At 43.2% G+C, this 26,299-nt stretch overlaps 1 protein-coding gene across 2 annotated transcripts in view; it reads right to left on the reverse strand.

Moving 5' to 3' along the window:
• The window catches only part of HABP4 (hyaluronan binding protein 4), a 43,216-nt gene that overhangs the window by 11,346 nt on the left and 5,571 nt on the right, over positions 1 to 26,299 (reverse strand). For both annotated transcript variants that reach the window (XM_055271804.2, XM_055271805.2), the window contains exons 2-5: positions 23,158 to 23,320; positions 15,194 to 15,355; positions 14,914 to 14,982; positions 9,302 to 9,385 (exon numbers count right to left, since the gene is read on the reverse strand). In XM_055271804.2, coding sequence (XP_055127779.1) covers positions 9,302 to 9,385; positions 14,914 to 14,982; positions 15,194 to 15,355; positions 23,158 to 23,320 — 478 coding nt within the window. The remainder of the gene's footprint in view (positions 1 to 9,301; positions 9,386 to 14,913; positions 14,983 to 15,193; positions 15,356 to 23,157; positions 23,321 to 26,299) is intronic.

The raw sequence follows: 26,299 nt of genomic DNA on the forward strand, positions 1-26,299 counted from the left end.
CCTATCTAGAAAAGAACTTGGTGAAAAAACTATAGTATAGCAGCTAAAAAAGGAATGAGGACTATCTGTATATACTGCTATGAAGCACCTTCCAGAGTGAATGAGAAAAAAGCAAGGAGGGGTGTACAGTACCTTGGAGAGCCACACAAATATATATGCATAGCACAGATGGAGATAGATGGTTGTTTTGTTTTGTTTTGAGACAGGGTCTCACTCTGTCACCCAGGCTGGAGTGCGGTGGCATGATCTCTGCTCACTGCAACCTCCACCTCCTGGGCTCAAGGGATCCTCTCACTTCAGCCTCCAGAGTAGCTGGGACTACAGGCATGCAGCACCATACCCGGCTAATTTTTGTATTTTTTGTAGAGACGGAGTGGGGGAGGGTCTCACTTTTTGCCTAGGCTGGTCTCAAACTCTTAGGCTCAAGCAATCCACCCACCTTGGCCTCCCACAGTGCTAGGATTACAGGCATGAGCCACCGCACCCAGCCAGCATTTTTTTTTAAATTAGAATATAAGCCAGGAAAAGAACAGGGATAAAAGCTATTTGAAAATACCATGTTTTGGCTGGGCACGGTGGCTCATGTCTGTAAACCCAGCACTTTGGGAGGCCGAGGCCAGTTGATCACCTGAGGTCAGGAGTTCGACACAGGCCTGGCCAACATGGTAAAATCCCGACTCTCCTAAAAATACAAAAATTAGCTGGGCATGGTGGCAGGCACCTGTAATCCCAGCTACTCGGGAGGCCAAGGCAGGAGAATTGCTTGAACCCGGGAGGCGGAGGTTGCAGTGAACTAAGATTGCATCACTGCACTCCAGTCTGGGCAAGAGTGAAACTCCATCTCAAGAAGAAAAAAAAAATCATGTTTTTCAGACTGAACTTTGGAAACATGTAAATATTTTACATAATTATAAAACAGATTTAAATTAAAATTCAATCTCTAAAATTTGAAAGTAAAATGAATCAAAGTAACCTAAATGTTTATGAAACTGGTGATATAACCATCAAGAGAAACTATTTGAAATGATTTTGAAATACAAATTTGATTACTCATCTCCCTCCTCGACATAACTTTTCAGTAACTGTGTTACTGAAGGTAGTGTTGGTAATGCTGTGACTGTTTTATGTGCAACAAATGATTAAAAGCACAATGTTACTCAGAACTAGAATTTTCAATATGTAAGAAAAGGAGAAACAAGCAGTCTAGGTAAAAATCCCGTATCGTAACTTCGAATTGGAAATATTGAATGAACTCATATTTTATCTTATAATGTGTGTGTGTGTGTATTTCCCGTCTCTGTCCACCCAAATGCCCTGGAAACAATCAAGTCCCTGGTGGCAGTGGTTCTTTATCAAAGCAGCTTTACTAAAGAATACAGATGGGAAATAACACGCAAAAAATGTTCAACATTATTAGTCATTAGGGAAATGCAAATTAAAACCACAATGAAGCTAGACACGGTGGCCCACATCTGTAATTTCAGCACTCCAGGAGGCCGAGGTGGCACCTGAGGCCAAGAGTTGGAGACCAGCCTGGGTACTGAAGTGAGACTCCATCTCTACAAAAAAAGTAAAAAATTAGCTGGGCATCAGGAGGCTGAGGTGGGAGGATCATTTGAGACCAGGAGTTAGAAGTTACAGTGAGCTATGATCACACCACTGTACTCTAGCCTGGGTGACAGAGCAAGATCTTGTCTCTAAAAAAAGAAAAAAACGATGACAACAAAAACCCATAATGAGATATGTACCTATTAAAATGACTGAAAGTTGTGAAAACTGATCATAGCAAGTTCTGGCAAGGATGTAGGAGAAGTAAACTCTCACTGTTGGTGAGAAAATAACAATGGCACAACCCTTTTGGAAAAGAGTTCAGCAGCTTCTTACAAAGTGAAATATACGCATACCATTTGGTCCAACCATTCCACTCCTAGGTATTTACCCAGGAGAAACGAAAGTGTATATCCATGTAAACACTTGTATATTAAAATGTTCAGGCCAGGCACAGTGGCTCACGCCTGTAATCCCAGCACTTTGGGAGGCCGAGGAGGGCGAATCACAAGGTTAGGAGTTCGAGACCAGCCTGGCCAACATGGTGAAACCCCATCTCTACTAAAAATACAAAAATTAGCTGGGTGTAGTGGCGGGTGCCTGTAATCCCAGCTACTCAGGAGGCTGAGGCAGGAGAATCGCTGGAACCTGGGAGGCGGAGGTTGCAGCGAGCCAAGATTGCATCACTGCATGCCAGGCTGGGTGACAGAGTGAGACTCTGTCTCAAAGAAAAAAAAATGTTCATAGCAGCTTTAGAGCAAAAACTGGAAACCATTCAGTGATCACCACCAGGTAAACAGATAAATGGTGGTCCACCTGTATAACAGACTACTACTCTGCAATGAAAAGGAATGAATGGATACAAATCACACAGTAAGTATGCTCGGAGAAAGAACACAGACCAAAGAAGAATACAAGCTGCATGATTCCATTCATATAAAATTACAGCAACTGCAAACTAATCTGTAGTGACAGAAAGTAGATCACTGGCTGCCGGGGGGAAATGGGGCAAGAGAGAAGGCCTACAAACGAACGCTAGGAAACTTTGTGGGGCGATAGCTATGCTCATGATTTTGCTCATGGTGACAGTTTCACAAGTGTACAAATATATCAATGCTTGTAAAACTGTACATGCTAAATAAGTGCCATTTATTGGATGTGAATTATATCCCAAAGCTGTTTTAAAAACAGACATGAGACTAACCAATTGACATGTATATTTCAATATTATTTCAAACAAATAAATTATCTTTTTAAAAAGTTTTGAGACAATCAGGGAAACTGAAGAAGTGTCTTGGTATTAATGATATCAAGGATATTAAAAAAGTTTTAATGGAGTAATGGTATTCCAGTTATGTTATTAAAAAAGAGTAGCAGGTATAACACTGTGAAACATTTATGAGTGGCATATGATACCCTGGGGGAGGCAGAAGTTGGCAGAAATATGCATGAAACAGGAATGGCCGTGATTTGGTAAGTTTTAAGCTGAACAACTTACAAGTTCTTTATACTACTTTATAATTTTCCATAATATAAAATTTTAATACACAGCTACAAATAAAGAAATATTAAGGAATCATAAATCTTCTTTAGCCTACTTGTGACAGAATTTTAAAAATCAACAGAACTGAATGCTATAAATTTGGTAATTCTTTCATACTTAAGACGACCTAATACAAGTTTATAAATTCCAGAAAATTCAATTCTAGAAAGAATAGATTTTACATTAAGGCCACAGAGGTACTTGTTATTAACAGAGTTTGTTTGTTTGCTTGTTTGCTTAAAGGACATCATATCTAAACAAAGAACTAGATCACAAAAGGATAAGGTATATATGAAATGCAAGCTTGAAACTGTGTATAGACACATAAAGTAAAGCATATAGTGTAATTCAGATTAGTTACAAGTTACAGCCTCCTTCAGCAGTATCAGCCTGAAGCTGTTAACTGGAATGCACCTCATTCAAGAATAGAGGCACGGATGCCCCATATCCCTCCCTGCTCATCAGCTGCAGTTTCAACAAGCCACGTTGAAAGCAGCATAGTATCACCAAGGACAGGCTCCTTAACCTTATTCCCTACCCACTAAAAGTTATTAGCAAACACACACTATGACAATCCTGTGACGCATAACCCATTTCCCATTTGATTGGTTCTGAGTACAGTTTTACCGGCAGTTTTAGCAATGACTAAATATTCAACAGGAAGAGATGTATCCTTTGATTCTAGGAAGGACTCATGCAAGTATATTTCTAACAACTGAGAGCCTCATAACTGCTATTGCTTTAACACCCCCATTTTTGAGTAATTCAAAGACCTTCACAATCCTTGGTTTATTATAAAAAACTTTTGGGAGGGAATTTTCCAGCAAAGTGACTTATGGATATAAGGTGGTCCAATCTATGGTAATGTGAATAATGCTATATACAAATTTGATAGTTATATATTTGTTTCTAAACATGCGAAATTATAGAACTCATACTGCTTTAACCACAGTTCCCTTTAATTAGAAATGAATGAGACTAGCTAACACTGTATGCTTACCATGTGCCAGATGCTATTCAAAATGCTTTATATTATTTTGTGATATCAATAGTTAGATATAATTAATATCCCATTTTACAGATAAGAATATTGAGGCAGAGAGAGGTCACATAGCGAGCAAATAAATAGAATAGGCAAGTTCCAATCCTGTCATTGTGTTTCCAAAGCCCACACTCAACCTCTGTGCTCCACTGAGATTCAGGGAATAAGGGGGCAGAGAAATATACCTAGAAGGAAAACAGTCATGTTATGCGCAGAGGAAAGATACAAAACATCAATTCAAATGTCCACATTTCCATTCATGCAATACCTTTTCACCTGAATATATGAAAGAGTGCAGTGAATCAAAGAAAGTAGGTTCCAGAAATAAAGCTTTACTAATCGGATATTTAACTGGGACAAGTGAATTTAACCTAAAACGTAAGAAAATCGTCATTGTTTAAGCAAATACACTAGGAAACCGATTACAATAAAAATAATTTATTGCAGATAGTTTGTATTACTGCTTCCTCACAGTTTCTTTTAATAAAGTATTTTTCAGGAAGGATGAGAGTTGATGCTCCATATTCCTGAGTAGGGAAACGCTCAGAGATCCCGGCAGCTCTTACCTTCCAGGGCCAACATCTTTTCCCCTCTCCTGAGTTACCAGCAGGTGTTCCGAACAGCACTTTTTGCTATTCCTACCACTCACTAGAGGAGCATGAATGCCTATGCATCTGCTTGGTTCGAATTCCTGCTCTGCACATGAGCCAGGTGACCTTAGGCAGGTATTGAACCTCTGTCTCAGTGTGAGAATAACAGTAGCTCCTCCTTCATGGAGTGGCAAAGAACTGAATGCATTAAGACATGGTAGCATTTACAGCAGTTCTTGGCACACAGCAAATGCTCTAGAAATGTTATTCTTTTTCTTTTTTTTTTGTTGAGATGGAGTCTTGCTCTGTTGCCCAGGCTGGAGTGCAGTGGCATGATCTCGGCTCACTGCAAGCTCCACCTCCTGGGTTCACGCCATTCTCCTGCCTCAGCCTCCTGAATAGCTGGGACTACAGGTGCCCGCTACCACGCCCAGCTAATTTTTTGTATTTTCAGTAGAGACTGGGTTTCACCGTGTTAGCCAGGATGGTCTCAATCTCCTGACCTTGTGATCCGCCCGCCTCAGCCTCCCAAAGTGCTGGGATTACAGGTGTGAGCCACCGTGCCTGGCCAATGTTAGAGTTATTCTTAAAACAAAATACAAGGAGTCGTCACAGGTATCGTTGGACACTAGAACACCATGCAACAAGGAACAGTTAATACTTCTTTAATGAAAGGAAGAAGATGGAAGGATGGAAGGGCATTGCACATATAATTATCAGTAAAATATGTCCTATTTGAGAAAAATGGAAGTGCACTTTGGGTTGTGTGTTTGAACATAAGTAAGAGTACATTAGATTCATCTATAAAGACATTCTAGAACTGAGAGGTACACTGAATGTACATTCAGGCTAAATGCCAGAAGCCAGAGTGCAAAATCAACACTCAAACAGGGCTGAGACCAGAGAGCATCGCTACCACTCAATGTATTTTTTGGACACCAGCCCAACTTTTAGAGTATCAAAAAATTACAATTGTATTATTAGAAATTTTAGTAATAATGTTAAAATTTGACAAGGCAGTGCAGAAAAAAGAATCTCTCAGCACAGTCACTCAATACCTGCATTGCACTTGCAATTCCAAATAGATGCTCACTTTCCCCCCACGTCAGCAGAAAAGAGAGAGAAAGATTTTCCAGCTAGCTCTCCTGGGATATTGCAGACAGACAGTCAACAAGCTTTATTTTCTTTCCCAGTGACTAAATATTTTTGTCTAATATTATGAATGCTAGAGTATCTCAATCAATTCTATAGATTAGAACAATACTATAATTTACTCTCTATTATTCTGCCTTATATTACCTGAATTTGTATAAATGTTTATTGGCTCAAAAATGATATAATGTTCTCCTGAAGGTATCCGGTTAACTTTCTTAACATTCATATAAACTGTTAATCTAGTTCCTTAGTTAGCTCACTGTCTAAATATTCATAAACTGTTAATCCTACTTATTTAATGAAACACATTTCTTGTTTTGAATAATACATTGAAATTGTTTTGAATACAGATTTCACAATCATCAATCACTGTGGCCTTTCACTCTTGAAGTAAGTAACAATAAGAGCAGATATTGATAAAGCACTAGCTACATGCCAGGCACCACTCTAGGACACGGACACGAATGCACACACACACACAAAATCTTTACAAGAACCCTATAATGTAGGGACGTTATTATTCCCATTTTACAGATGAAGAAAACTGAGCCACTGAAAAAGAAATTAAATAACTTGCCCAACTAGTAAGTGGCAGAGCTGGGATTTCAACTCATCACACTGGTTCAATGTCTGTGCTCTTAACTACTAGACACCCTGCCTTTTGGCAGCTGAAGGATGAGTAAGAGAGAGATAGGCGAAGAGTAAAGGGGGTTTGGGAAAACAAAGAAACAACACTTGTGAAAGCTGTAGGGCAAGTGTGAGGGCAGGGGCGGGATAAAAGTACGTTTGAGAACATGAAATAAAGGCCTCATGGTGAACCCAGAGAAGGCACAGGAATGTCTGAACTTGAGGGTTTTGCAGGGGCCAGACCACACAGGACTCTGCAGGTCAGAACAGGGGACAGAAAAAGGACAGGAAGACATTGGGGGGTCTTAAGCAAGGGGTGGGGGCATGACAATCAGAATGCGGTGTGAACACCACCTTGGCGTAGAAGGTGAGGATGCAGGGAGCCCTATGAGGGACTCCAGCGGTGGTCCAGATAACAATGGCTTAGACAATGCTGGTAGGTGGTGATGCTCAGTATTTAGGGGTACAATCACCAGAACAGAGGGAAGGACTGGGTTTTGGAAAGAGGAGGGTCAAGAAGACAGAAGTTCCAAGGATGACTCGTAGGTTTCTGGTTTGTACAGCTGGATGGAAACACCGAGTGAGGACCACAGGTGTGGGGAGGAGTCAGCTCAGTCTTGGTCAGGCTGGGCACAGGAGCATCTGGGATGTCCCAGGAAAGTGTCCAGTAGGCAGATGGAACCACAGGCCTGGAGCCCACATTGAAGGTTGGAGCCAGAGATACATATTCCAGAGTTAGCGTGTAAATGACAATTTAAGCCACAGAAGTGCATAAGATCCTATAAAGAAATTCTACAGAAAGAGAAGGCCTAAGGCAGGGCCCTGAAGAACTTAACATTTTAAAAGACCCAAAAGACAAGGATGAGCCTGCAAAGGAGATGCTGAGAGGCAGAAAGAAAAGAAGAGCAGTGATCACAGAAACCAACAGGACAGCACGTTTACGAAGAAATCAATAAAGTCAAATGCTTCTGAGAGGTCAAAAAGACGCAGACTGCAGCATCCATTAGATCTGGAGACATGGTGACTGTTTCAGAAGGACAGTGAGGACAGAAGCCAGGCCTGGGCTAAATAAGTGGAGGGGAGGAATAAGTGGAGGGGAGGAAATAAAGAGGGCCACACGCAACTCTGAAAGAGGCGGCTGATGGAGAATGTGGGGTCCAGAGGACACTTACGAAAGAGAGACTGAGCATGTTTAAATGCTGACTGGAAGACTAGGGTTGGGAGGAAGGAGATGAATATACCAAAAAAGGAAGAAGCTAACTCAAGTTTTCATGAAGTCAGTAGGAAAGAGGATCCGAAGCATGAAGAGGTCAGAGGGGGGATGGCACCCCGATGGTAAGCACAAGGGAAGGAGCCCAGGAGGCGTGCAGGTGTAGCAGTCTTGTATCTTTGGCAGTGGGAGGATGATGAAGTTGCCACCTAATGGATCATAATTACTCTGTGATATAGAGGAAACGTTGCATCCAGAAAATGAAAGAGGACGATGGGGGAAGGGTACAGTGGGAGGCAGTGCCAGGGTTTTGAGGAGAAATTAAAACAGTCATTAGAGAAGGTCGGAGAAAGAGTGAACCCAAGAACTGGGGATCGCCAAGGCCTGGTTTCAGAATATTAGTGACCGGGAATTTACTGGGGTCCCAGCCGGGCCCACGATGTGACTTGTAGTGCTCAGCTTGTGGGAACAGACAGAGAGAAGGCAGATAGTGGAGGCACCCAGGAGGGGTTTTGCTAGCAAGTTACAGCAGCAGGTCCAAAGGGCCAGAGAGTTGAAGGCGCATGGGTATTTAAGAACTTGGAGGCCGGGCACGGTGGCTCATGCCTGTAATCCCAGCACTTTGGGAGGCTGAGATGGGCGGATCACCTGAGGTTGGGAGTTCGAGACCAGCCTGATCAACATGGAGAAACCCCGTCTCTACTAAAAATACAAAATTAGCCAGGCATGGTAGCACATGCCTGTAATCCCAGCTACTCAGGAGGCTGAGGAGTAGAATTGCTTGAACCTGGGAGGTGGAGGTTGCAGTGAGCCAAGATCGCGCCATTGCACTCCAGCCTGGGCAACAAGAGCGAAACTCTGTCTCAAAAAAAAACCCAGAAAAACAGAACTTGGAAGGGTGCTGGAGACGGAGCCGGGATCTAAGCTATATAATGAAAAGAGAGGGAGGGTGGACTGGGAGAGCACAGAGGGGACGAGACACTAGAGGTCCATACAAGAGTCAGGCTACTCCAAGTCAAGGAATTTAACAAGCTGCTGGAAAAGAGCTTGTGGGCAGAGGACAGAATGCCCAACTTTCACCCATTAATTATCATTGATATTCATTAGGTTGTTTGAACTAATTATTAATTAGTTTGATCACCAGTCATTCATACATTAAGGTCAGCCCTCTGTGATAGGATAAGGGGTTGAGATTCCCAGTCTGTGAAGAGCTCTTAGAAATCATCAAGAAAGGCCAGGTGCGGTGGCTCACCTGTAATCCCAGCACTTTGGGAGGCTGAAGCAGATAGATCACTTGAGGTCAGGAGTTTGAGAACAGCCTGGCCGACATGGTGAAATGCCATTTCTACTAAAAATGCAAAAATTAGCCGGGCGTGGTGGCGCACGCCTATTGTCCCAACTACTCAGGAGACTGAGACAGGAGAATCACTTGAACCCAGGAAGTGGAGGTTGCAATGAGCCAAGATCATGCCATTGCACTCCAGCCTGGGTGACAAAGCAAGTTCCATCTCAAAAAAAAAAAAAGAAAAAAGAAATCATTAAGAAGAGAACCAACACCACAATGGGGAATGAATGAAACGCCCTACTTGGCTGGAGACTCCTCTTCTGGGGCGCCCTGGGACTCCTCCACCACTGTGGGTTCCTCCATCGGTGCAGTCGGCTCCACATCACTGAAAAACAGCAAGACCCTCTCTAGTCACACAAATACGTTCACGCCAATGCCTTTGTATGTTTAAGATGGAGAAAACATTGTTCTTTTGGTTTTTTGGTTTTGTTTTTTTTTTGAGACTGAGTCTCACTCTGTCGCCCAGGCTGGAGTGCAGTGGTGCAATCTTGGATCACTGCAACCTCCCTCCCAGGTTTAAGCGATTCTCTTCCCTCAACCTCCTGAGTAGCTGGGATTACAGGCGTCCACCACCACGCCCAGCTAATTTTTTTTGTATTTTTGGTAGAGACAGGGTTTCACCATGTTGGTCAGGCTGGTTTCGAACTCCTGACCTCCCGCCTCCACTTCCCAAAGTGCTGGGGTTACAGTTGTGAGCCACCGTGCCTGGCCTATTGAGGGCTTTAAAGTAAGTTTTTTTAAAAAAGTAACCACAAATTGAACTACAATAACAGAAAAGACTTTTTCAATTTAAATAATTATTAAATTCTCAACTCCAACCTACTCTAATCAATTTTTTAAAAACTCACTCTTTTTAAAACAAAACTTGAATAATTAACTTTCGTTTTTTAAAATGAAGGTTCCAGGCCAGTGGGGTGGCTCATGCCTGTGATCCTAGCACTTTGGGAGGCCAAAGAGGGTGGATCACTTGAGGCCAGGAGTTTGAGACCAGCCTGACCAACATGGTGAAACCCCGTCTCTACTAAAAACACAAAAATTAGCTGGGCGTGGTGGCTGGACTGCAGTGGCGCCATCACAGCTCACTGCAGTCTCGACCTCCCGGGCTCAAGAGAACTTCCCACCTCAGCCTCTGGAGTAGCTGGGACTACAGGCACACACCACCATGCCCGGCTAATATTTTGTATTTTTTGTAGAGATGAGATTTCACTTTGTTCCTCAGGCTGGTCTTGAACTCCTGGCCTCAAATGATCCACCTGCCTCAGCCTACCTAAGTGCTAGGATTATAGGCATGAACCACAAAAAACTGAGTATTTCTTAAACTTCAGCAATTAGCTGATTTTACAGAAAAGAAAAATCATAGATGTCCTCCTATGTTGACCTAAATTATTTTATAAATGAATATAAAATATTGTGCCTACAGCTATCACAGAACTGTATGATCAAAACTGAAAGACAATTAAGTTTCAAAATTAGCAGCAATTAATTTGGCAGGTTCTGCTATTTTGTTGAAAGTAAATCATCCGGGGGCGGTGGCTCACGCCTGTAATCTCAGCACTTTGGGAGGCTGAGGTGGGCAGATCACGAGGTCAGGAGATTGAGACCACCCTGGCCAACATAGTGAAACACCGTCTCTACCAAAAATACAAAAATTAGGTGGGCGTGGTGGCGGGTGCCTGTAGTTCCAGCTACTTGGGAGGCTGAGGCAGGAGAATCACTTGAACCCAGGAGGTGGAGGTTGCAGTGAGCTGAGATCATGCCACTGCACTCCAGCCTGGAGACTCTGTCTCAAAAAAAAAAGAAAAAAAGGTAAATCACCAATATTGGATTTATCAGAAGAAAGATATAACCCCAGGGCCCATGTCTATATTTTGACTTCAGTTGTACTAGTGCAGAAAATGCCTATTTGTGCACATATGTTCCATAAAATGTTACACACTTCAAGGCTTTGTTACCTAGTTCAAATCTAATCAGACCTCACACTTAATCAAATCTCTGACAACAACAGATTTTCATCAAATTTTGCTTTGAGAACAAATAAAACTGTCTTGCTCTTCACAATAAAAGTTGAAAGGCAGCATTACTGAAAACTGCATTCATGGGTATCTACTCCAATTTTAACAAGAAAATAATATCTGATACACTTTTTAAATTATTGCAGATGGAAAAATTCTATTTCAGCACACATAAATAGAAAAAATTCTATTTTACCGCTGTCAAACTGTTGAAGAAAAGCAGTAGTACTGAAATGGCTCAGTCATACCAGTTTGAAGGCATTTTGTCCTTAAATCCAGTTATTGCTGTCAGCGTCTTCAAATAGGAATACTCAACTACAGCAAAGCCCTTACACCTTTAATACACTGGGAAGCACTTGGGCTTTGCCAGCCACAAACACATTACTTACTGTGTTAGGCTCACCTCCACTTTCTTCTCACTAATCAAAAGTAGCACATAACTCCTTCGCATATATCATTTTCGTGATCTCAAGCCGATTTACTAAGAAATAAATTTCTTACTTTATTAAGAAACGTATGAAGTATATGTATACATAAATAAAATTTATCTCTATTTATTAATTAAGAAATTAGTCTTTTTTTTTTTTTTGAGACGGAGTCTTGCTCTGTCCCCCAGGCTGGAGCACAGTGGCGCGATCTTGGCTCACTGCAAGCTCCGCCTCCCGGGTTCACGCCATTCTCCTGCCTCAGCCTCCCGAGTAGCTGGGACTACAGGCGCCCGCCACATGCCCGGCTAATTTTTTATATTTTTAGTAGAGACGGGGTTTCACCGTGTTAGCCAGGATGGTCTCGATCTCCTGACCTCGTGATCCGCCCGCCTCGGCCTCCCAAAGTGCTGGGATTACACGCTTGAGCCACCGCGCCCGGCCTAGAAATTAGTCTTATTCTAAGAAAAGCTTTCCATTACAAATTATAACCACCTAAGAGCTTTGACTAGCTGGGGGTGGTGGCTCACGCCTGCAGTCTTAGCTCTTTGGGAGCCAAGGCAGGTGAATTGCTTGAGTCCAGAAGTTTGACACCAGCCTGGGAAACATGGTAGACCTGCATTTCTACTAAAAATACAAAAAAGGCCAGGCGTGGTGGCTCATGTCTGTAATCTCAGCACTTTGGGAGGCCGAGGCGTGGATCATGAGGTCAGGAGATTGAGACCATCCTGGCTAACACGGTGAAAACCCATCTCTACTAAATATACAAAAAAAATTAGCTGGGCGCGGTTGCATGCGCCTGTAGTCCCAGCTACGGGGGAAGCTGAGGCAGGAGAATCGCTTGAACCCGGGAGGGAGAGGTTGCAGTGAGCAGAGATCATGCCACTGCACTCCAGCCTGGGCAACATAGTGAGACTGTCTCAAAAAAAAAAAAAAATGCTGGGTGTGGTGGGTGTGGTGGCATGTGCCTGTAGTCCTAGCTACTTGGGAAGCTGCGGTGGAAGGATCAACTGAGCCCGGGGTTTCAAGGTTATGATAAGCCAAGATTGAGCCACCATACTCCAGCGTGGGCAACAGAGTTAGACCCTGTCTTAGAGAGACAGAGAGAGGAAAAAAAAAAAGAGCTTTGACTTTATAACCAATTCAAAATGAGTGCCATGGGGCACATGTCATTTTAACACTGAGACATGCCAGCCTGCCAGGGCCACAAGTGGTCACCTCTTAACATTACAAGGCCAAGGCTGGCCCTCCAGGATAAGTAACCACTTAGAGCCAAAATGATTTTAAGTTCAAAGGCAAACTGAGATGAAGTGGTAGTATTAGATAAGGTGGTAAATCAGATGATTAAGAAAGAAGGTGCCCAAGCTGGGCACGGTAGCTCACGCCTGTAATCCCAGCGCTGGGAGGCCAAGGCAGGTGGATCACCCGAGGTCAGGAGTTCGAGACCAGCCTGGCCAACATGGTGAAACCCCATCTCTACTAAAAATACAAAAATTAACCAGGCGTGGTGGTGGGCACCTGTAATCCCAGCTATTCGGAAAGCTAGGGCAGGAGAATTGCTTGAACCTGGGAGGTGGAAGTTGCAGTGAGCTGAGATCGCACCACTGCACTCCAGCCTGGGTGACAGAGTGAGACTCCGTCTCAAAAAAAAAAAAAAAAAAGAAAGAAAGAAAAAGAAAAAGAGAAAGAGAAAGAAAGAAAGAAAGAAGGAAAGAAAGTGCCTATATTATTTTTTAAAATATATTATCAAAGTAAAATAAAACAAAATTAAAAGATCTGTCATCAAGGTCCTATGGAACCCCAGACAGAGAAACACTCAACAAGTTTCTCTTCAAGGAGAACACAAATGAGCAATGGTAGTAAATCTAACATTGTTACATTTGATATTAGTTTGTACATTTGTCTTTAAGGACAACAATTTAAGAAAAATAAGTTCATGTAAAAAGCTTATATTCTGGCCAGGCACAGTGGCTCATGCCTGTAATCCCAGCACTTTGGGAGGCCAAGGTAGGTGCATCACCTGAGATCAGGAGTTTGAGACCAGCCTGACCAATGTGGTGAAACCCCGTCTTTACTTTTTTAGTAAAAAAAATTTTTAGTACAAAAATTAGCCGGGCATGGTGGCGTGCACCTGTAGTCCCAGCTACCTGGGAGGCTGAGGCAGAAGAATTGCTTGAACCTGGGCGGCAGAGGTTGCAGTGAGCCGAGATCACGCTACTGCACTCCAGCCTGGGTGACAGAGCGAGACTCCGTCTCAAAAAAAAAAAAAAAAAGCTTATATTCTTCAAAAGAAGAAAAGTGGAAGCCTGGATCCCCTCAAGCCTCTGCACTAGCGGGAAGCCTGCCCTGTAGCACTGCTCACACTGCACTGCCTGCAGCACGCCCCACCTCTTCTTCTGCAGACACCAGGAAGGCATCATCCCTCCAGCTGCGAAATAAAACAGAGCAGAACCATGTATCCACTCTAACTAGCAGAAGAATTGGCACAGATCTAAGGCACCATGAAGCCGCAGAGAAATGTCCAACTTGAGCCTCAGGTGAAACCTGTCACTAAGCTTCAATCTACAAATGATTTTATAAAATGAAGATGTGTCAAGGATCCACACGAACTTTGAAAGGTAAAAATATATAGAATATCCAGGAATTTAAAAAGCATTTTAGGCCGGATGTGGTAGCTCATGCCTGTAATCCTAGCACTTTGGGAGGCTGAGGCAAGAGGACTGCCTGAGTCCAGGAGTTCGAGACCAGTGTGGGCAACCTAGTGAGATCTTGTCTCCATTTTAAAAAATAATAAAATTAAACAAAAGGCTTTTTTTGTTTTTTTGAGTGCTGTGTCTCGCTCTGTCACTCGGGCTGGAGAGCAGTGGCACCATCTTGGCTCACTGCAACCTCTGCCTCCCAGGTTCAAGCAATTCTTCTGCCTCAGCCTCCTGGGTAGCTGGGACTACAGGTGCCTGCCACCATGCTCTGCTAGGTTTTGTATTTTTAGTAGAAACGGGGTTTCACCATGTTGGCCAGACTGGTCTCAAACTCCCGACCTCAAGTGATCCGTCCACCTTGGCTTCCAAAGTACTGGGATTACAGGCGTGAGTCACCGCGTGCAGCCAACAAAAAGCATTTTGAGGCATGTGCAAATGTACAGTGCCATATGTTTGAGGCATCAGCAAATACATGGTCATCTGTCACAAATTTGTTTGGCTAAAGTAATAGAATTTTAAAAGCAGTTTAAATCTAACTGCAACATAGCAAACCTGTTTTAAAAACTTATCTCATGAAACAAAAGCCTAAAATCAATCTCTACTTAGGGGCACACAAGTATAAAGCACAACACAGAAGACATCATTTTCAAGAAAAGCAAAGATCCAGAGATTTCCACTTAATTGCAGGTTCTCAGAGAGCACACACTTACACCGTACCTGGTATCTTTACCCGATCCCCAGGTTCGAACTCCACATCCACCCATGTTGTCTTCAGTTCTGACTGCTCTACAGAAAGAAAGAACAGACCCTTAAACCAGAAGCTAGTCTCCAGTCCATCTCCAAATCAGAAAGAGCGGTTCATAAAAGTCCCAGGATCAGCTTCTCACAAGAATAACAGCACAGTACTATAAAGTTAACTAAATATTAACATATAATAGATTCATACCATGTGCTGCCACCATCTTAAAGTGAAAATAGCATTTACAAAGAAACTTACATTTTGTCATTCCCACCATATCTTTCAAATTCTCGCTTTCCTCTCTGGTCAAAAGCGTCAAAAACTCTGTTCCCGGGGCCACCTCTGCCTCTGCCGCGCATACCCCCTCTCGGGCCTCCACGTCCTCTCAATGGTCTGTCTCGATCAAACCTATCACCTGGTCTAGGAAGGAGTGGATATAATAAAAACTGGTAAATTAAAGGTCTAAGATCTCTCCAGAAAAAAATTCTAAAAGAAAATCATGGTTATAGTATACTGGAAAGAATGGTGGCTTGAATCATAAATTAATAGTTAACCTTTAGTGAGCACACACTATAGACTATATACCTGGCATTGTTCTGAGCACTTTACATATAGTAATTGGATTCTCACAGACAAATCTTTAATATACAACTATTGCCTATAGATGAGGAAACGGAAGCAGAGAGTAGGCTACGTGGTGGGGCCAGTCCAGGAGAAGCAGGTGCTAGACAGGCATAGTACTAATCTGAATGGGGCATTCCTTTCTCTCTCTGGATCTAGTTTCCTTAACTCAAAAAATGAGAATGTTAGATAAATAAACTCTAAGGTTCATTCCTGTTCTAATACTAAATCTTTAAGTTAAATTTGGAATTTTTGTATAAGAAAAATGGTTAAACTTCAAATTATGCCCCTTCCCAAATCTCCCTCCTAAACACACAACCAGCCAGTAACATTTGGAACTGTGAAAACCTTAACCTGCCTTCCACCTCATTACTCCACATAAACGGCCAAGGGCAGCTGAAGACCTCTTTGTTAAGCCCAATAGCTGAAGCCCTTTTGTCTTCATGTCATTTGACCCCAGTGTCATATGACACTGCTGGCCACTAATCTTCCTGACTTTTCTGGCTTCTCTTTTCCTGCCTGCCCTTAGAAAATTATTTTTGGAATAGATAATACCCAAACATGGTACAAAACTCACACTGTTCCTCAGCCACACAATTCCACTTCTCAGAGGCAGTCAATTCAAGATTCAGAGAAGGGAAAAGTTCTCCGCCTGCCTCTCGTGCCTAACCATTTGTCTTGGTGTTCTACACAGACACCCATCCGTCCTTATCCTTGTGGGCACTCTCACTTTTCTTTTGTTTGTTTTATTAGAACCTTACTTTCGATTTCTTTTTTCAAGGCAGAGCCTTGTTCTGTTGCCCAGGTTGGAGTGCAGTGGCAGGATCTCGGCTCATGCCACATCACCTGGCCCCCATGCTAATGCTAACTGGCCCTGTGTCTCTCATCTGATTGCAGGACATGAAGCCAGTTACTTCCTAGATATCTCCACCCCGACACCCCCAAGTCAGGCACATACATGCCCAATGCGGAGCCCTTATTCCTCCTGTGATCCCCAACTCACAATACGAGCGAGAGCCCAAGCCACTCCTCCCTCTTCTTCCTCTGCCACATCAGAGCCTGGACCCAGGACCTGATTGCCCACCCACTCCTCCCTGCACCGTCGCTGGGCACCATCACTCTTTCTGAGGACTTGTCTCTCCTTCACTAAGCTCTAAGCTCTTTTTCACCATTGTAACAATAGTTTAATAAGTGAAATGTTTTCTACTTTGGCAAGGCTTTTAAAAATATTTAAAATCACAAGAAATTACTTATTTAATAGAGGTCCTGGCATCAAGAAACCTAGTGGCATTAGTAGCTCAAACACCAGCACTAGAGGTATGTTACAATCTACTTTTATGGCTAAAAGTGTTACATTAAGAAGCCGCTATACAATAGTGGGTAAAAGCATACAAAACTCGCTATCTTCCTTACTCAAAAAATAAAGAAATACAGAAGTACTGATCATTAACGTTATGCCAGTCTCTTATAAGAAACACCAACCTAGGCCGGGCGCGGTGGCTCACGCTTGTAATCCCAGCACTTTGGGAGGCCGAGGTGGGCGGATCACGAGGTCAGGAGATCGAGACCACGGTGAAACCCCGTCTCTACTAAAAAATACAAAAAATTAGCCGGGCGTGGTGGCGGGCGCCTGTAGTCCCAGCTACAAGGAGAGGCTGAGGCAGGAGAATGGCGTGAACCCAGGAGGCGGAGCTTGCAGTGAGCCGAGATTGCGCCACTGCACTCCAGCCTGGGTGACAGAGCGAGACTCCGTCTCAAAAAAAAAAAAAAAAAAAAAAAAGAAACACCAACCTAAATAAATTCTCCAAGTTGGCTTTTCTGTCTCCCACCTCCTCTAACCAAAACCTGATTCTAAACTATAGCAAATATCTAAAGCAAAACCTGATTCTAAACTATAGCAAATATCTAAAGCAGGCTGGGCTCGGTGGCTCACGCCTGTAATCCCAGCACTTTGGGAAGCCAAGACGGGCAGATCACTTGAGGTCAGGAGTTTGAGACCAGCCTGGCCAATATGGTGAGAGCCCATCTCTACTAAAAATACAAAAATTAGCCGGCTGTTGTGGCGGACGCCTGTAATCTCAGCTACTTGGGGGACTGCAGCAGGAGAATCGCTTGAACCTGGGAGGCAGAGGTTGCAGTGAGCTGAGATGGCACCACTGCACTCCAGCCCGGGCAACAAAGCAAGACCTTGCCTTAAAAAAAAAAAAAAAAAAAAACTAAAGCAGGCTAGGAGTGGTGGCTCACACCTGTAATCCCAGCACTTTGGGAGGCCAACACAGTTGGATCGCTTGGGCCCAGAAGTTCGAGACCAGCTTGGGCAACATGGCAAAACCCCATCTCTACTAAAAAATATAAAAATTAGCTAGGCATAGTGGTGCATGCCTGGTAATCTCAGCTACTCAGGAGGCTGAGGTGGGAGGATTACTTGAGCCCAGGAGTGCAGGGAGCCGAGATTCTGCCACTGCACTCCAGCCTGGGAAACAGAGCAAGACCCTGCCTCAAAAAAAGAAATCTAAAATACAGTTCTAAAACAAAAGAAAAGTAACAGTAATTTTTTTTTCAGACAGTATCTCACCAAGCTGGAGTGCAATGGCCCAATCACTGCTCACTGCAGCCTTAATCTCCCGGGCTCAAACAATCTTCCCACGTCAGTGCCCCAAGCAGCTGAGACTACAGGCGTGTGCCACCACACTCAGCTAATTACCTTTTGTAGAGATGTGGGTTTCACCATGTCGCCCAGGTTGGTCTCAAATTACTGGGCTCAAGAGATCCACCTACCTAGACCTCCCAAAGCGCTAGGACTACGGGTATAAGCCACTGTGCCCAGCCAACAGTAAACTCTCTCTGTTTTTTTTTTTTTGAGACAGAGTCTCGTTCTGTCTCCCAGGCTGGAGTGAAGTGGTGCAATCTCAGCTCACTGCAGCCTCTGCCTCCCAGATCAAGTGATTCTCATGCCTCAGCCTCCTCAGTGGTTGAGATCACAGCCATGCGCCACCATGCCTGGCAAATTTTTTTTTGTTTTTTAGAGACAAGAGTCTCGCCTGTCACACAGGCTGGAGTGACGTGGAGCAATCTTGGCTCACTGCAACCCCCACTTCCTAGGTTCAAGTGATTCTCCTGCCTCAGCCTCCAGACTAGCTGGGATTACAGGCGTGTCCCACCACGCCCGGCTAATTTTGTATTTTTATTTATTTATTTTTTTATTTATTTTTTTTTTTATTTGTTTTTTTTTTTTTTTGAGACGGAGTCTTTCTCTGTCCCCCGGGCTGGAGTGCAGTGGCGCGACCTCGGCTCACTGCAAGCTCCGCCTCCCGGGTTCACTCCATTCTCCTGCCTCAGCCTCCCAAGTAGCTGGGACTACAGGCGCCCGCCAACACGCCCGGCTAATTTTTTGTATTTTTTTTAGTAGAGACGGGGTTTCACCGTGTTAGCCAGGATGGTCTCGATCTCCTGACCTTGTGATCCGCCCGCCTCGACCTCCCAAAGTGCTGGGATTACAGGCTTGAGCCACCGCGCCCGGCCTAATTTTGTATTTTTAGTAGAGACATGGATTCACCATGTTGGCCAGGCTGGAATTGAATTCCTGAGCTCAGGTGATCTGCCTGCCTCTGCCTCCCAAAGTGCTGGGATTTCAGGTGTGAGCCACTGTGCCCAACCTACAAATTCTTTTTTTTTTTTCTTTTTTTGAGACAGAATCTTGCTATGTCACACAGGATAGACTGCAGTGGCATGATCTCGGCTCACTGCAACCTCTGCCTCCTGGGTTCAAGTAATTCTCCTGCCTCAGCCTCCTGAGTAGCTGGGATTACAGGCGCACCCCACTAATTTTTGAATTTTTAATAAGGCAGGGATTCACTGTGTTGGCCAGGCTGGTCTTGAACTCCTGACCTCAGGTGATCTGCCTGCCTCAGCCTCCCCAAAGTGCTGGGATTATAGGCGTGAGCCACTGTGCCACCGAGAGCATTTCTTATTGCACTTTCCCCAAGCTTGAATATGATAAAATTTGATCTTTGCTCATCTGATAGTGAAAAAGTGTGTCACCTTGAGTTTCTTTGATACCTATACATGTTTATTGGACAGAATTATAGAATCTTCATAATCTCAAAGATTATCTAAATTCAGCCCTCTCCATTTTTCAATGAGGAAACAGACCCAGAGTTTCAGCAATGTGTGTAGTAGTCTTGTCACAGCCAGCTGCCATGGATTTCTATTCTATCCAGGCAGAGCACGTGTTTTCCCATGGATGCAACGTCATAAACGGCGCTGGGATTAAGGGGCATGTCTCCGCCCCTGAGATCTGCTATATCATGTGGTGCACATATTCTAGGAGTAAACTACTGTTTTTAATGCAGCAGGAATTTTTCCTTAGGCTCCAAATAAACTTAATTGAACTCTTAGAACATAGACTATTAGGAGATTAGTCTGCCTCTGTCTAGATGAATTTTGGCTCTTCCTTTCTGTAGTTTACTGGTCATTTAAAATCAATTCCTGTTCTGAAAAAAAAAATCCCTCAGATGTTTACCCTCTCCCCATTATTAACAAGCTTTAAGCAAACTGTGGTAAAATATACATAACATTTACCATTTTAGTCATTTTTAAGTGTTCAGTACTGTGGCATTAAGTACATTCACACTGTTGTGCAACTATCATCACCATCCTTCTCCAGAACTTTTTATGTTTTCAAACTGAAACTTGGTATCCACACTGAACTCCTCATTCGTACCTCCAGGGGCTCCAGGCTTCCCGCTTGTGAAATAGGTGTCATGTCTACTTGCTAGGACTGTTGTAAGACAGTGAATCACAGGTCTATAAAGCAGGATGCTTGGCTCAAATGTTATTTTCCTTCCTTTTGATTGTGAGTTTGTCACAAAACTTTCTATGTTTTATTTATTAAGAGTGTTTTTATTATTAGTTAAGAGTATTATTTATTGAGAGTATTTTTTAAGAAACTTTAAGAAAATGTTTTCTGATATCAAGATTCAGATTTCCTTGAAAGTGAAAATCCCCTACATCTCTCTACTGTGATGCACTGAGAACACATTACTTCTGTGGCATTCCTGCCACAAGTACGTAACCTCATTCCACGAGGAAACATCAGAAAAACTCAAAATCTGGGACATGTTATAAAATAACTGGCCCATACTCTTCAACATGTCAAATTCATAAAGACAAAGGAAGGCTAAGGAGCTGTTCCTAATTAAAGATGACTAAATACAATGTATTTGCCTGGAGTGGATCCTGAACCAGAAATGTTTTCTCTTTTGTGAAAAGACATCACTGGGACAATTGGTGAAATCTGAGTAAAGTCTGTAGACTACGTAATTTAGAGAATTAGATAACAGTATTGTATTCATTTTAATGACTTTGAAAATTGTATCATGTTTTTAGGAAATGCATTTAAAGTATTTAGGAGTAAGGGGACATTCCTCCACCTTATTCTTGAATAACAAGGAAAAGTTGTGTGGTGTGGTGGGGGAGGGATGATAAAGCAAATGGGGTAAAAAGTTAGTGTGTGGGGAGTCTCGAAGGGCAGATGGAAATTCTTTGTATAATTCTTAAAACTTTTCTGTAATTCTGAACTTAAATTTAAAAAACCCTCCATAATTCCATATCCCACCTTACTCTTGCATATATGTATTATTCACTTAATAGCTATTTTTCTTTTTTCTTTTTTTTTTTTTTGAGACGGAGTCTAGCTCTGTCCCCCAGGCTGGAGTGCAGTGGCACCATCTCGGCTCACTGCAAGCTCCGCCTCCCAGGTTCACACCATTCTCCTGCCTCAGCCTCCCGAGTAGCTGGGACTACAGGCGCCCGCCACCATGCCCGGCTAATTTTTTTGTATTTTTAGTAGAGACAGGGCTTCACTATGTTGGCCAGGATGGTCTCGAACTCCTGACCTTGTGATCCGCCCACCTCAGCCTCCCAAAGTGCTAGGATTACAGGCTTGTGCCACTGCGCCCGGCCTAATAGCTATTTTTTCATGTCACATATAAAGATCTATTTTATCCTTTTTAAAGACTACATAGTCTTGCTACTAAAAAAGGGGGGAAACATGGGTTTGTGCAAGAGAACTATAATTTCCTCGTTTCCACAGAATCCCTAAAGTGAGGGAAAATAAATACCCAAATGCTTCCAAAAAATAAGCAGCTCTGCTCCAAGAATCTTTGCAGAAACAAGTAGACTGTGCTTACTACACAGCAGATTTGAAGTAATCACCAAAAAAGGGGCAAAATTAAGCCTTTCTATAAGTTTCTCCCTCCAACATGGTTGCAGATAGACTATCTGAATGTCTTGAATGTGTAACTTCTAGGTGAATAGTTCTGCACGAGTCATCACCTGCTCAGCCCACTCAGGCTAAGTTACTTTCTGCTGGACTTCTGTTTTGTTTTGTTCTTAATAGGCTCTATACTATAATTTTACAAAGCCACATTTTTTGGTTAAAACTTGTAGCCAGAATCCTAAATGGAATGGAATTAGCAGTCAAGAAGCAGAAAGAGTTTGGAAAAATGGCTCCCTTGACATATAACTGTTCACTATTCTAGTCTTCCTTAATTTGTTTAACTTTATTTTCCTTGAAATGTGATTCACTAGTTGTTTCTGTTTAACATAAACAGGTTTAATGATTAAACAAAGGCTTTAAGCAGCAAGTGCCAAGCATAAGACACAACCCCTCCCCGTGTTCAGGTGGAGTACAGCAGCCACCATGCTGCCACATCACTAAGCAGCAACACAACACTCCACCAGCCCACGACTTCTGTCCATGTTAGAGTATTTCCAAGAGCAGCCATGCCCTCCAGAAATTGGTATTACACATCATAACAGACTCTTCCTCAAATTTCATCATGGCAGCCTACTGACCTGACCGTGGAGCTAGGAATTTATTTCAATCCACTGAGCAGTCTAAATCGGTAATGCGAAATCAAAAACCATAATTATATTCCTAGTCCAAAATTGTATCTCTAATCTAGAACTTCAAAAGAAAACTTCACCACTTCAACACACTCCTGTGTAATTTCTTTTTAAGAGTGCTCTTCAGTTACCAACAAGCAATTCATTTTTAATTGTACAATCATTTCCTGAACCAAGACGTAAAGGCATCTATGAGGAAAAAGGAAGATCCTTCCCATCATCTAAGGTAACATGAATTGCACATAAATTAGTAAAACATTCCTAGGACTGTTACCACAAAAAACAGTAGCCAGTAGAAAGTTGTATTTTCTGGGCCGGGCATGGTGGCTCACTCCTGTAATCCCAGCACATTGGGAGGCCAAGGCAGGTGGATCACCTGAGGTTGGGAGTTCAAGACTAGCCTGACCAACATGGAGAAACCCCGTCTTTACTAAAAATACAAAATTAGCCGGGCGTGGTGGCACATGCCTGTAATCCCAGATACTCGGGAGGCTGAGGCAGGAGAATTGCTTGAACCCGGGAGCGGAGGTTGCAGTGAGCTGAGATCGCACCACTGCACTCCAGCCTGGGCGACAAGAGCGAAACTCTGTCTCAAAAAAAAAAAAAAAAAAAAAAGAAAGAAAAAAGAAAGTAGCATTTTCTCAAAACTTTTCTGGTTCCCCACCCGCCCTGCCGAGGACTGCAGCACATACTTTTCATCTGGAAGCTTCTCCGCTGTGAAGTCCGCCTGCCTCTCTGTCTCATAGGGTCGGTATTCCCTGTAGGATCTCCGCTCAGCTCTTTCAAGCATCCCCTCTGGCCCACGGCTGTCATTCCATCCTTGCTGCTCCCCTCTTCTAGGAGTCCGCTTCTGGCCTACCAACAGAAAATCAAAGCAGAGAGCTGGAACACAACGTCTGCAACAGCACAGTATTAAACTTTACAGGTACTTGTAAATTTCATTTTTCTAGAAATCAACGTCATAGGAGAATTCAGGAAGTTTAGAAAACTTCAAAGAAAAAAGTTGCTGATACAATTGCCCACAGTCTACTACTTTTTAATAGAATGTTACTGTTAAATCATGCTTTCCCTGGCCGGGCGCGGTGGCTCACCCTTGTAATCCCAGCACTTTGGGAGGCCGAGGCGGGCGGATCACGAGGTCAGGAGATCGAGACCACGGTGAAACCTCGTCTCTACTAAAAATACAAAAAATTAGCCGGGCGTGGTGGCGGGTGCCTGTAGTTCCAGCTACTCGGAGAGGCTGAGGCAGGAGAATAGCGTGAACCCGGGAGGCGGAGCTTGCAGTGAGCCGAGATGGCGCCACTGCACTCCAGCCTGGGCGACAGAGCGAGATTCCATCTCAAAAAAAAAAAAAAAAAAAAAAAAAAAACATGCTTTCCCTATATCCTAGAAAGTATATGACAAACTAAGCTCACCTATAATTACAGGCACCTCCCAATAACTGTGACAACCATGGGTATATTTTACTAAATAAGCTACAGTTCACAAAAGCAGTCTTACAAAAACACAGTGTGTAAGCCGTACCTAGAAAATGAAAGAATACCCTATATTTCAGACTATACTTTTAGAATCCCAACTGCCCATTACACAGCAACTATGGCTTATCACTGGCTACTAAGGTTTTTGTTTTTATTTTGTATTTTATATATTTACTTAATTACTTATTTTGAGAAGAGTCTTGCTCTGTCACCCAGCCCAAAGTGCAGTGCACTGTGCAATCTTGGCTCACTGCAATCTCCACCTCCCGGGCTCAAGCAATTCTCGTGCCTCGGCCTCCCAAGATGCTGGGATTACAGGCATGTGCCACCATGCCCAGCTAATTTTTGTATTTTTAGTAGAGACAGGGTTTCACCACGTTGGCCAGGCTGGTCTCGAACTCCCAGCTTCAAGCAGTTCACCCACCTCAGCCTCCTGAAGCGCTGGGATTACAGGCGTGAGCCTCCACGCCTGGCCAAGGTTTTTGTTTTTAAAGTTTGTAGTGCTTATATTTTTACTTTGAAAACAGATTTTCCTGCTATTCTATGAGATATATAGACTTGCAATTATAACTTCCTGAATATGAACCAAACACTGCTATTTGGCAACTTGCCCAAGAGTCAGCCAGTACTTGAGGGCATCTCTTTTTGTCCACTCAGAGTCCAGCACTTGGACACTGTGCTGGGACCAGAGACTCTGGTTTCGTTCTTGTTTTTTTTTTTGTTTTTGTTTTTAGACTGAGTTTCGCTCTTATTGCCCAGGCTGGAGTGCAATGGCCCGATCTTGGCTCACCGCAACCTCCGCCTCCCGGGTAGAGATTAGCTGGGATCACAGGCCTGCGCCACCACGCCTGGCTAATGTCGTATTTTCAGTAGAGACGAGGTTTCTCTATGCTGGTCAGGCTGGTCTCTAACTCCCAACCTCAGGTGATCCGCCCTCCTCGGCCTCCCAAAGTGCCAGGATTACAGGCGTGAGCCACCGCGCCCGGCCGAGACTCTGGTCTTTTCCTCTGTCCTGTCACCTTGCTTTACTCCCCTTTAGTTTTAACGCTTTAAACATCTTAAGCAAAGTCTACGTTTGAAGCCATCTAATATTTGGTACATACATTGTGGAGAACTTTGTCACATCTTTAATCTTCAAAAAAAGTCTATCTTTTTTTGTATACATTTAAAAGATCTCCTCTCGCTATGTGCAATTTTTACTATAGTGGCTTCAATTTTTCTTGGTACAAATTACTCTCCAGATTAGTTGTATAGCTATAAAATATGACATTTATTCAAGTTAATGGATATATATACATATTTTTTTTTTTGAGACAGAGTCTTGCTCTGTTGCCCAGGCTGGAGTGCAGTGGCACAATCTCGGCTCACTGCAAGCTCCACCTCCCAGGTTCACACCATTCTCCTGCCTCAGCCTCCCAAGTAGCTGGGACTATAGGCGCCGCCACCATGCCCGGCTAATTTTTTGTATTTTTAGTAGAGACGGGGTTTCACCGTGTTAGCCAGGATGGTCTCGATCTCCTGACCTCGTGATCCGCTTGCCTCGGCCTCCCAAAGTGCTGGGATTACAGGCGTGAGCCACCGCGCCCGGCCACGGATATATTTTTTAACTATTAGACTTCCCTCCCACTTAGACACACATAAGACCTTAAGGAATATACATACTTTTCTATTTTCCCATTTAATATTTTCTACCAAAACTTTATCATCTGGGTACAGGTAAATCTTAACCGGTCTCATTTTAAAGCAAAAATGATGTTTATGACATCACTAACATAAAATTATATAATTTATTCCTTATTAAAGTATTTTTTTCAAGTGTGAAAAGTTGCACAACAGATCTAAATTCAACCTACTATAATTTTAATGTCCCATAACCTAGAAATATTTAAATTCAATTTGTACCCTGTAGTGAGGTCATAATCTGAGGCTTGTGATATGTTTAGGATATGGGAAAGATGTTATCATAAGTGGAGCATAATGTTTTATTTATTTATTTATTTTTTGAGACAGAGTCTCACTCTGTCACCCAGGCTGGAGTACAATGGTGTGATCTCGGCTCACTGCAACCTCCGCCTCCCAGGTTCAAGCAATTCTCCTGCCTCAGCCTCCCGAGTAGCTGGGATTACAGGCATGTGCCACCATACCGGGCTAAGTTTTTTATTTTTAGTAGAGACGGGGTTTCACCATATTGGCCAGGCTGGTCTCGAACTCCTGACCTCAAGTGATCCACCTGCCTTGGCCTCCCAAAATACTGGGATTACAGGCATGAGCCACTGTGCCTGGCTTTTTTTTTTTTTTTTTTTTTTTAGACCAAGTCTCACTCTATCACCCAGGCTGGAGTGCCATGGCACCATCT

Source organism: Symphalangus syndactylus, chromosome 3 (assembly GCF_028878055.3).
Source record: "Symphalangus syndactylus isolate Jambi chromosome 3, NHGRI_mSymSyn1-v2.1_pri, whole genome shotgun sequence".
Taxonomy (NCBI): domain Eukaryota; kingdom Metazoa; phylum Chordata; class Mammalia; order Primates; family Hylobatidae; genus Symphalangus; species Symphalangus syndactylus.